This window comes from Leptonotus elevatus, chromosome 12 (genome assembly GCF_054856555.1).
Source record: "Leptonotus elevatus isolate MCC_2025b chromosome 12, RoL_Lele_1.0, whole genome shotgun sequence".
NCBI classification, from domain to species: domain Eukaryota; kingdom Metazoa; phylum Chordata; class Actinopteri; order Syngnathiformes; family Syngnathidae; genus Leptonotus; species Leptonotus elevatus.
The window spans coordinates 8,255,451-8,267,977 of record NC_141250.1 but is presented as its reverse complement, the minus strand read 5'-3'; the positions used below and the strand labels follow the sequence as shown (position 1 = coordinate 8,267,977).

At 40.8% G+C, this 12,527-nt stretch overlaps 1 protein-coding gene across 1 annotated transcript; it reads left to right on the top strand.

The window, feature by feature from the left end:
• Positions 1-9,244: 9,244 nt before the first annotated feature.
• On the top strand, positions 9,245-10,887 carry gdf3 (growth differentiation factor 3). The gene is made up of 2 exons (XM_086091650.1): positions 9,245-9,513; positions 9,867-10,887. Exons 1-2 carry the CDS (start codon positions 9,249-9,251, stop codon positions 10,697-10,699), a joined length of 1,098 nt encoding a protein of 365 aa, XP_085947776.1. The 5' UTR covers positions 9,245-9,248; the 3' UTR covers positions 10,700-10,887.
• Positions 10,888-12,527: the final 1,640 nt, after the last annotated feature.

The window sequence follows — 12,527 nt, the reverse complement described above, 5'->3', positions numbered from 1 at the left end:
TGTTGTCACTCCCACGTAAAAACATGGCTACACTATAACTATGTGGTTGGTAGCAACATTTAGATTCAATACGTGTATAATTTTCGGTTTCTGGACTTTTTTTTTTTTAACCAAATGAAATAACATCCAGCCAATTCGAGGCAGAATTTAATCAGGTGTTACGGCTCAGTTTGGATATGGGTCACGAAAGCAAATGGAATCGGATATTCCTAGATCGGAATCAGGAGGCTTGGAAATCATACAAAAGGCAATAAAGAGAGAGATTGGATACACCCTGAATGCTGGGATGCTGACACAAGTCATTAGTAGGCTCTCCATCCACCCATTTTTATTCAAATTTTCAAGAAATGCGAAAATATAACTGAATGGAAACACTAGAAATTCCAAAAAGGGCCCAAAATTCGCTAAAAAGTTTTTACGCTTGGAGGGGGTGGATTTTGAAGCGTATCGAAAAAAGGAAAATGCGAATTTTGGCTAAGGAGACAGGTTTTGCGAATAAACACTGACAAGACTGGATACACGTCACACATTTTGACCGGATATTACGTCACACGCACGTTGGTAGTCCCTAAAGCATTGTCAGACAATAAAGTAAGGTACAATTACAAAAGCAAACTCATACTCTTCTTTTAACTCACTGGTGGATCACATCTCTATGGTGTATACCGCCACCTACAGCGGCGGAGTCCCCTCTCAATATTTGCAAAAGAAAAACAGATGGAAACGGGCATACGTCGCATGTCCGTTTTGCGCATTTTCAGTAAATTCGAAACAATTGGAGGCAAACCTGACTATTGATTCTATTTTGAGTGATATTTCAGGTGTTCAGCAAATGCAAACATAGTTGTCGGATACGGGCCATTTATGTAAGTATATATGTCGTTATATGGAAATGGACCAAAAAAATAAATCGGCCAAAGTAAACCAATATATGGCTGACGTTGAGCCAAAACCTCATAAGTCACAATTTGGCAAATTTCGTATTTTTTCAAAAGTCTATACTACTGGTCAGTCCATATGTGTGAATGTTATTTTTATTTTTTATTTTTACAAATTACTAATCAATCTAAAGTGTTGAAATGACTAGCTCTCTTTGATGATGTCATTTTCATAGTTGAACAAGCATGCCGTTTTTGGGGTCTACAGAAAGTGATGGTATTGGAGGTACAAGGTTTCGGCCCGACGCCAACGATATATATTTCATTGACAATTTAAACAGTTTCCTGATTAATACCAAATGGTTCCATTGACATCAAATTACTTGCTTTCAAATAGAACAAAAAAGTTGATATAAAGCCCACAAGAAGAGATACTCGAGTCCTGGCATCAGACACTGCAGCAACGGAAATAGCATTGAGCCAGAGGCCTCCCACAGAGCAACTGATGCTGGGAATTAGGAGTCACCACTTTCGGGTTGGTGCGTAAGGGGTGGGGGGGATTAGGAATTTACGGGAAAAAGTTTCTCTCAAGTGAGATGATTGCCGAAAAAGAAAAAAAACAACGACGCGTGAGCGTGCTAAGCATGAAGCGCAACATCTTACAAGTGAGCGAATAGCATTACACGCATTTTTGCATTCCCGACATTCCTCGCCTCGCCGCTGCATTTCCAGTCAGCGGCGAGCCGTGCTGTTCCAATGCTATGACATCACCCGGGGGTTCCACTCTGCCTTCCACATTCTGCCTGCCGCTCGCTCACAATCCCACCCATATTTGGAAGTGAGAGGAAGGGAATCCCAGCTGATGACTCAAAGGCCTCGGCTGCCAATGGGAATTCACTCCACATCTGTTTTTCAGTGCAAGGATGTGTGCGTGCGTGTTTGTGTGTATGTAGGCCATTCACATGCACATTAACGTTATCTCCTGGAGCTCAAAATGGGACTTGAACTCAAAGTCCAAATAATAATAATAATCTAATAATAAATATGTGAGAAAAGCTTGCGTTGCTGTCCCTAAATTTAGAAAGACTGCAGTGTATTAGCGATATTTTGTTTGTCGTCCTTGTTTAGTATTAAAGTGGAGGTCAAACCCCCAAAAGATTCTTGACAGTAATATGTTATATGTTATCTCACTAGTCCAAACATGACATTCTGACTAATATTACATTTGTGCAATATGAGTTAAGCAGCAAAATCCAGACGTTTTCTACATTTCAGGGGGCGGCCATTTTGCCACTTGCTGTCGACTGAAGATGCCATCAATGTTGCTCAGGTAACAACCAATCACAGCTCAGCTTCAGAAAACAGGTGAGTTGTAATTGGTTGTTGCCTGAGCCCTTCAGCACCATTGATGGCATCATCAGTTGACAGCAAGTGGCAAAATGGCCGCTGAAAAATGGCTGGATTTTGCTTCATTATTGTCAAGAAACGTTTAACTCATTTACTCCCAGCCATTTTCACTGAAGCAACCACCTTTGCTCCTGGCTGTTTTACTGGATTTTGGCTGATTTTGCAAGGCTCACAGAATATTGTATTCTATTGCTATAAAAACATGGAATTTCATCATTATTCACAAATCTGTTTAGGACTGTGGGTAAATGAGCTTTTTGCAACATGGCCCTGGTTGATCTCATATACTCTGCTGCCACCTGCTGGCCGTTTTTTGTAATTACTACCGTTGCTTCACCCGTTCTCCGGAGTTCAGAGGCTGTGCCTTCTGTACGCTCTAGCATAAAAAAACCAACAACCATAAAACGTCTTTGGGACACTTAAAACATTTAAAATAGAACATATTTATACGTTTTTGGGAGCAGATGAGTTAAGGTTGACTTCCACTTTAAAGTATGTCCTCATTTTACAACAGAGATGTTCTCCTATAATGGCAACCAAACCCAAATTTGTTGGCGGAATATATTACAAATCTACACTATCACACTAGTAAAGTCGTCATTAAAGTTTTTTTTTTTTAAGACCCTCTACCCTATAAATATAAAACAACCTACTAAAAAACTGCAAGTAGGGTGGTAAGTGATCATGCCAACATATTCTTAGGCCGCTGCCATACTTTCCTCTGGCCGTTCCAGCACAAGGATATAGTGCTCGGACAGGTTTTTGTGGACAAAGTTTGCTTAGTGTGAGAAAACCTAACATTCACCCTGCTTGGAAATGGGACGAAATAATGATGCCTTTGAAGCAGATATGCTGCTTAATATTGCATTCAAACACAATCATTCCACATGGAAGGAGAACGCAGTGCTTTAGGACTGAAGGCTTTGCTTGTGTCAACATTGAAAGTTGGATTCAGGTTTATGAAGCAGCACCAAGCTCTAAATTTGGATACGCATTGTTAACGTCTGCGTGCTGATGACAGAAGACACGGGTCCCTGGGGTTGTGTGTGGTCCGGGCTATCAGAAAAGGCTGCTGTTGTTCTCCCTGGCAGCCAGACACGCACACGCGCTCCCTCAAGAAGGCCCGAGAAAGAAAGAAAGCTTTCATGGAATATTCTGTTTAAGTGCACACACAGTCGCATATGATACTCCCAGGACCCATAAAACATGTTATTCACAGACAATATTGCGCCCACGCTTTGTTTGCCTTACAGGCGGCATCAATTCGGATTTCAACAAGGAATTGGGTGTTCTGAGAAAACGTTGCTAAAATCGGTGACTAAGCCTCTAAGGCAACTTCATTCTGAAATCAAAAAGTCAGTGAGGGATGCACATTGAAAAAAAACGTGGTATTTGACCTTGAACAAGTTAAGGACCAGGCTTGGGGAGTAACGGAATACATGTACCGCCGTTACGTAATCAGATTACAAAAAAAATTAACTATTCCGTTACAGTCTATTAAATTACAGTTTATTAAAAATGGGGATTACTTCGAGGGATTACAATTTCTACGATGAGAGAGAGTGCGAAATTTGAAAAAGCTTCACGGACGGGAGGAAGAAATGGCGACCGGTATTCACTGGAACTTACTCTGCGCGAAAGTTAGAGCTGAGAGTCCAGCGGCATGCTACGCGCTGTAGCTTCTTGCTAGCTAGCCCACTAGCCTACAACCGTAATGTGAGTTACATCTTCCAAACAAAGCTTCCTCCCTCCAATTCATTAAACATCATGCACAACATATACACGTCTAAACTTGTGACTGGGATAAAAGTTCATTTTGCGGTTGATAACACGCATTATCATCCTCATTGGATGACTGACTATCTATCTATCTATCTATCTATCTATCTATCTATCTATCTATCTATCTATCTATCTATCTATCTATCTATCTATCTATCTATCTATCTATCTATCTATCTATCTATCTATCTATCTATCTATCTATCTATCTATCTATCTGTCTATCTATCTATCTATCTATCTATCTATCTATCTATCTATCTATCTATCTATCTATCTATCTATCTATCTATCTATCCATCCATCCATCCATCCATCCATCCATCCATCCATCCATCCATCCATCCATCCATCCATCCATCTATCTATCTATCTGTCTATCTATCTATCTATCTATCTATCTATCTATCTATCTATCTATCTATCTATCTATCTATCTATCTATCTATCTATCTATCTATCTATCTATCTATCTATCTATCTATCTATCCATCCATCCATCCATCCATCCATCCATCCATCCATCCATCCATCCATCCATCTATCTATCTATCTATCTATCTATCTATCTATCTATCTATCTATCTATCTATCTATCTATCTATCTATCTATCTATCTATCTATCTATCTATCTATCTATCTAGCCTATATGCTTTTAATTACACAATAATTTTTGCTATTTGTAGGCTGCCCGGGTCCCTATGTGGTGATATTTATTTTTATTTTGTCTTCATGAGCATAATTAAATATTGGAGTGATCCAAAAGTAATCCAGTTACATTACTTTAATAGAAATATTATGTTACTTGGATTTCGTTACTAACTATTTTTTTAGCAGGTAACTTGTAACTGTAATGGATTACATTTTAGAAGTGACCCTCCCAACCCTGTTAAGGACCTACAACATCTAGATGGCGTATATATTTCACCAACAAGTTCTTTTTTTGTATATTCTATTCTTCAAAATGAAACTGGCAGTCATTTCCACTAACATCAATTCTTTTTGGGAGCAATCGGTAAAGAACTAAGTGCCCTGTGAACGCCCCTTTTTCGTTGCCAAAGTCGATATGTCTTGGTGTGAAGTCAGAACTAGAGATCAAATCCCCTGCATAGCCAGTGTGATGTGTTTTTCAATCCAAAACTACAAAAAAAAAGCTCGTTTCAGCTCACAAAGGATTACGTTGCCATTTTTTCTTGAAAAACGACAATGGTGAGAGAATAAAAACGTTAGAAGAAGAACACACACCAGCAGTTATTCTGACATAAATTGGACTAATTTAAAGCAGAAAAAAACTACAGGTGCCCCTTTATTTATGGCAGTCCAAAGGTACGAGGTCTTGAGGTAATGAACGTCATGCAATGAACTAGTTTGATCAGTAGTATAGGAACAAGTTGTTACACGACACAAGGAAGCAGGTTCGCCACACTTACTGGTTTTCATTTGATGTTTTGACATTTATGGCCACTGAGCAAACTAGGACAATTATGGACTTGAAGTGTTTTACCGTACGTCAACATAGTTAAGTTCACGGAACGTTTTGACTTGCGTACAAATTTGGGGCACGTCACCACCATAAGAGTGGGACTCGTGTAGTAATTTAGTTCAGAGTGTTTTGTTTCATAGATCGATAGAAAGTTAAGTAGTAGTAGTATGAAGATGAAGTGTTGCTTGTGCTAAGCCATGTTTAGCGCAGATACTGGTCTTGCTTTTTTGCCATTTTCATATAGGCCTTCAGCCAGACCAGCTTTTTGTCAACAAAGGACATTGATTTGGTTGGAGTCCATCTGCTTGCCCTGTTGGACAAGCTGTTCAAAGGCTGTGTGTTGTTTGTGTGCTTGTGTATGTACAGTATGCTGTATATGAGCATTTGTTTCATCACAATTTTCAGGTAGGTGTTGGAAACTAGCGTTTTTTCCCCACAATATTTCCTCTTCCTCGTCCGTGGTGCCAATTCAAAACATTGCGTTTTTTCAGATTCATCTTCTTCTGCTTGTCCGTACAAATGATAAGGGTGAAACAAGTTGTGCAAGTCATTTCTAGGATTGTTAATAAGGGGAGAATAAAAACGTTCGAATAAACTGCTGCATGACACGAAACCAGCGGCAACAATTAGCAAAATTATGACCGGAAGCGGAAGTCCGGAGCACAGTCATTTCTCCATGAGAGTCCTAAAAAATAAGGTGGATAGGACTAGCAAAAAAAAAAAAAAAAAAAAAAAAAAAAAAAAAAATTATATATATATATATATATATATATATATATATATATATATATATATATATATAAAAGTTCTATAAACCTAAAATAGTATGAGGGACCCCCGCAAAATTATATAAAAGCGATGACACAGCTTACAGTCATCTATTAGGCAGGAAAACACACATCATGCATCCTACACACCTCCAGTGGAGCACACACAGAAACAAATGAATGGTGCAGCTGGGGGAAGAAGAGAAAAAAACAAGTGACTCATTTGACCCATAGAAAACCAACAGGGAATTAACAGTCATATCCTGAGCTGAGTGAGAGAGCAAGCACCCTTAAGATGATAAATAGTCATAGTAGTAGTAACGATGCATTCTATTATTATCAACCAATATTGTCTTTAATTTTATACCAAAAGAATGTACATTACAATTTATTTGTACAATTGTCCCCCACCCAGGGTTCACACCATATTTTTCCAATACTACTTTTCCATGACTTTTTCACAATATTCACGTAATTTCCAAGACACATCTTGATCCAATTTGTCATGTTTTAATGGGAAGAGATTCCAAATTCTATCTGGTTTCCTCATTCCAATTCTGGGTCCAAATGATTCTCGAGTCTGATTCTTTTAGGCACAGGGTAAAAAAAAGAAGAAGAAAGTTTGCATGTCCAATCTACGGCCATCCATGTTTTTTCATTTATTTATTTTTGTGGCACATTTGACTCGGACCGTGTTGTCTGCCCGAATAGTACAACAGTACAGTCCTTACCTTCTATTCTACACTGTATGGAAAGGTAAGAAGCTGTTTCTCATCTCTCAATCCCTTTCTCGACCTGTCACACATCATCAAGTCCGATTTGTACAGAATGCTCTTGTTTTGGTTGTAAATGTGGAGACAATTATTATGCTGTCGCCCAGTGCAAAGATGCAAAAGCGATTCTTGTCACAAGCCAAGCCATGCAGCTGCTTGGGGTCCCCAAACCAGTGGCCTGGCATGGGCGCCATCTAGTGGCTCACTAGTGTAGTGGCAATTGCATTTTGAAAGTGCACTCCATTTATTAACCTGCATATCTTAGAAAATAATGAAGAGGGACTATTCATCCGGGTAGTGTGTTTTAATGTGAAATAAAAATGTTTACTGTTCACAATTTTGTTGATAATTTATTAAAATGATGGGGTTCCGTATAAAAGGGGGGCCACAACAGACCCTTGAATCGCCTCAGAGATGGATCCATTCTCGTGGGATACAGGGCCACTGACAACCCCAAAATCCTGAAAAATCATTGGGCCTCATTCACTAACAGTGCATGATTGTGAATGCACAAATTTCTGCTTAAATCGTGCACATGTGAAGGTCAATACCTCTTGGCATTATGGGGTGAAAAAATCTAATGTTTTTAGCATTTAGCCAACCCTTTACCAATACGTTTGAATGAATTTGCAGTACTTTCAAGCAACATAGCCTAGTCAGAACTGTTTATTTCATAATGGAAGTTCCATGCTTCCATCGTATTGATTGCTAATATCAATAATGTTAGTGTGTTTTCGCAACAGTTTTGATTTTGACTTTTGAGAAATGCACAATTAACGTTCTCAAAATAATATTACAGTAGATCTCAGCTTATTTTTCATCATAAAAAAAAAATCAATGTTAAAAGACCATTCAATCCATTAAAAAAATATTACGTTTAAACTGACATTTATATTTGTGGTTGAAATTGACCCACCGAAAACGTTTCTAGCCAAGAATGTGCCAAAATCGTGAGATTGTTGGCAATACCCAACCCTACTAATGTTTTTGTTGTTTAATAAAAACCCTTAAAAAAAAAAACATTTGCATGTTTGTGTGATTGTTGAAGTTATATGACAGTTAACAAAACATAAGACATTTTAGCCAAGGCCTTGGCTGACCTCCAGCGTCGTTATTGAGGAACTACATCAAAAGTGACATAACACCTTCATATAGTCTACCACTGTATGACATAGGGAGGACCGAGGGAAGTACATTCCTTAAAATAGTGTGCGTTTCGCAACTTTAGCGCAACAGTTGAGCACAAGACGCTTCAAAAAATATCTGAACAATTTAAAGGCTTTTAAGAAGCTATCAAAATAGCGGGAAAAAGGCTAGTGAAGCCGCAAATGTGGTGAACTCTTGCTCCACCCCTCACTAAAATTTGAAATCGGCGGTCAAAGGGGGTGTGACCTGGAGGACCGTTGGCTTGCGAATGGGGAGAGGGTTGGGCGTGGTCTGGCTGTGATTGACGGCAGCAACTTACGAAGAAGCCGTTTAAGGAGGCTGTAGGAGAATGAGCAGGTGGGTGGCGGGGGCGACCACGTCATCCGCAACAAGTGACGTAGTACGTCTCGTCTCGTGTAATGAGAGGACAAACAGCCAATTTGTGTTTAGCTCAGTGTTTAACCTTAAAATGGCACCAAACAAACGCCCCCCCCCCCCCAAAAAAAAATACAAAATTCAAGCTTTCGACAAACATGTACTAAAATGTAAAAATAATAACCAGGACATGTAGACAGCATTTGTAGACACCAGTTTATACAGTTTATCAGCAAAAAAAAGAAAAAGAAAAAAGAAGTTGATTAAGCGTTGAGTTATTCCTTAAGTTAAAAATAAAAAGTTGTTATTATTAAAAAAAATAACATTGTGCTGCTCTTTTTCCGGAATGATAGTGGGGAAAAACAATAAAGTTTTAAAATGGGATGAATTATGATGCTATTCTAATCAATGATATTAACGTTGCATTCGTATTATATTGTCTCACCTAATCTGAATATTGGCCCTAGTTTGAAAGAATCTGTGGATCTTGATGAGCTAAAGGAGCTGATAAAAAGTTTAGAAAAACCAACTAAACTCTTCCCTGCCCCCTCCCTCTTCACCATCTTATCGATCACACCGGGAGGTCGCGCCATTTAAATCAAACGCCCGCGCGCGCAGCTGAGCTAGTCAGTCTGAATGAAAAACAACATGCGTGCCCTCCTGCTTCTGATCCTGGTCGGCGTGGACGCTGCCCCCCAGGAGCGGCTCCTCCTCGGCGCCCTGGGCCTTTCCGAGCGGCCTGCCGCCGCCGACGGGTCGCGGTCCCGGCGCCTCGACGTCCCTCCGGCCCTGTGGAGGATGTTCCGGAGGTCGAAGCGCGTCCAGGCTGAAGGGGGCGAGCCGTGCACGGTGTCGGAGTACGGCGTCCGTGGCAACATCATCAGATATGTGCAAGACCAAGGTAGTAAGCTTGTGTGTAATTGTGTGTGTATCCACGTGTAGGCTACCTCACTTGTGTGTTTCCCTGTTTGTGTGTCTGCGTTTGTATGTCTCTGTTGTGTGTATGTGTGGGCATGTGCGTGCTTGTGTCTTTGTTTTCTGTGTGTACCGGTACGTTTTGTTTGTGTGTCCATAATTAAGTGTCCATGCCACCATGTCTCTTGCGCGTTTGTGAATTTTGAGTCTTTGTCAGTTTGTGTGTTAATGCTAAAGTGTGTATGTGAGCACATGTTCATCCACCTACGTTTGGTGTCTGTGTCCATTTGTGTGTGTGTTTGAGTGCTTAATTATGTTCCTTGGTGTGTGTGCATGCAGGCGGCGTAGTTCCGGGTTCCGGCATGGTGTGCGCAGGCTGCGTGGACCAGCATCTGTTTTTTAATGTAGCCGCACTAGAGTCGTTGGAAGTCTTGTCTCTGGCCCAGCTGCACGTCCACTTCCTGTGGAGTTCTGGGCCCAGGGGCTCCGGGAGCTCGGCGACCCTGCTGCAAAGCGGTCCCACCATCAGTGCCGTTCTGTACAAGGTGGTCCGGCCCACGCTGAAGGGTGCCGACCCTCGGGCCAACCGTCGCCTTCTCCTGTCCCAGTCGGTCCGGCCGGGCCCGGAAGAGGTGTCGGTCACCTTGGATGTAACCTCGCTGGCGGAGTCCTGGCGCCGCCCGGCACGCAATTACGGTCTGCTCCTGGAACTGCGGCCTCTGGACTCTGACCTGGATCAGTCCTGGGCGGCGCCACCTGTGCAGGCCTCGCTGGTGGCAGTGTCGCTACACCCGCAGCAGTGCCGTTCCCGACAGCGGAGGAGCGTTGAAAACGCCCTGCCCCCTGTGTCGCCCAGCAACATTTGCAAGGCCCGCCGTCTCTACGTGGACTTCAAGGACGTACGCTGGCAGGATTGGATCATCGCACCGCAGGGTTACGTTGCAAACTACTGCCATGGCGAGTGCCCCTTCCCTCTCAGCGACAGCTTGAACAGCACCAACCACGCCATCCTGCAGACTCTGGTTCACTCGCTGGACCCGGGAAGCACCCCTCAGCCGTGTTGCGTGCCCGTCCGCTTCTCGCCCATCTCCATGCTCTACTATGACAACAACGACAACGTGGTGCTACGCCACTATCAGGACATGGTGGTGGATGAATGTGGATGCCGATGATGAAAGCCTCCCATAGCCCTCCACTCCCAGGCCTCGCTGCCAATTGTCAACTGTCCATTTTTAAATGATGCCAATAAAGTTTTGAATGAAACATGGGGATTATTTGAATTTTTTAGTAGACAAGAAAAATGAGAGATACAATTTAATAGGGATAGCCCGATTACGGCTGGGCTGATTATCAGCGCCAATATTTGACGAATGTCGGCCGGTGTTAACTTCTGTGATCTATTATTTAAATTTTGATTGAACTTTATTGATGCTGCTGAGCTTGGGAACTCTTTGCAACTTTTATTTTTATTTGAAATTAAAACTAAGATATGTGAAAATGTAACATGTCAGATATTTTGAACATTTGGAAACATTTATTTACTCCTAGAATAGTTATTTACTTGTTTAAGTTTTCATTGAGTTTAACATTGTGTTAGAATTTTAAAAGAGGTGTCTATTGTCTAAGATGAAAAAATAAAAACATATTCCAAATCTGACATCTGAAAAAGGCATTTCGCTAAAGTTAAATGTTTGAGTTTGTATTTCATTTTAGATTTTTATTTTTATTTTGCTGCCAATGTTTCCCATAGAGTGAAAGTAAATATTGGCTATCATCCTCCTTGACTAATCAGTATCGGCCTTGAAAAATATATATATCAGTCTATCTACAATAAAAAAAGGGGACAAGGGAACTTTGGCAAGGCTAGATATTCAAAATAAAAAGTTGTAATTTTCAGTTTCACAAATTGCAATAAAAAAAAAGTGTTTATTTTTTGGTTCTAATTGTTTACCCTCCACAAGACTTTTATGTTAATATTATATACATACAAGATTGTGTATGCATCATCATCATATAAAAATATGGAGGCTTATTTTAGGGTGTCAACATATGACACCAATTTACCTCAAAATCAGTTCGTTGGATTTCAGTGCTGAACAAAGTTGAACAGGGCGGCTATTGTCCAGGGAAACAGCTGAGATTAAAATGTTTTCCGCCTTATCCCAAAGTCAATTGGGATAGTCCGAGGAACTGAAATCAGGATGGGGGATACAGTATTTAACATTCAAATCAAATCAAACTTTATTTATACAGCACCTGTCATACATTAAAATTGAACAATTAAAATACCCGCAGTACAATAAAAAGATAACCCACCCCTCCCCTTAACATTTGCAACTAGTACCTTTAATACACAATGCGTTTGCATGACATGCAGCTATAGCGCCCTCTGCTGTAGACAAAAGTGAAGGGTTAGTATTATGTAGTGTACTGTATCGCCTTTGGCCCTGCTGGTACAAAACAAGGTGGGCATATTTAAATAATAAAATTGTTAAAAGCGCAATGCATCGTGTTTTTCTCCGTTGATGAAAGCAGGTAGCCTAAATGTGTAAACAAGTATAGGCTATGCATGAAATAACGTAATGGAGAAAGTATTAGTAATGTAAAAAGATTTGAAATGATCTGCCATTGTTGCCATGGTAACAGGGACTCTGTATTAGATTTACCTGATTTAACAAACAGCATTTCTCAATGACTTTTTATGCACAGGGCTGGACTAGCCAACTGGCAAAGAGGGCAGATGCCCTGTGGGCCGGCCTCTTTTTGGGCTCCTTTAAGTATTATTTTTCTACATTGTATCCACTGGCTCACAATTTAGAGGGACGAGGCCGTTAATCCATTTCGAATATAGATAGCAAACTAGTCTCAAACATCATCAATTAACATCAATGACAGAAGTACATGTTGGACAACAGTTGGGCCAGTGGGCCTAAGTCAAAATGCCAGGGCCGATTTTTTTGTGCCAGTCCAGCCCTGTTCTATGGGAATGTTGTCTATCCT

Excerpts from the sequence above, each read along its gene's own strand:
- gdf3 (XM_086091650.1), top strand. The coding sequence starts at position 9,249 with ATGAAAAACAACATGCGTGCCCTCCTGCTTCTGATCCTGGTCGGCGTG. Across the intron at positions 9,514-9,866 it reads CAGATATGTGCAAGACCAAG|GCGGCGTAGTTCCGGGTTCC; the intron begins GTAGTAAGCTTG and ends GTGTGCATGCAG.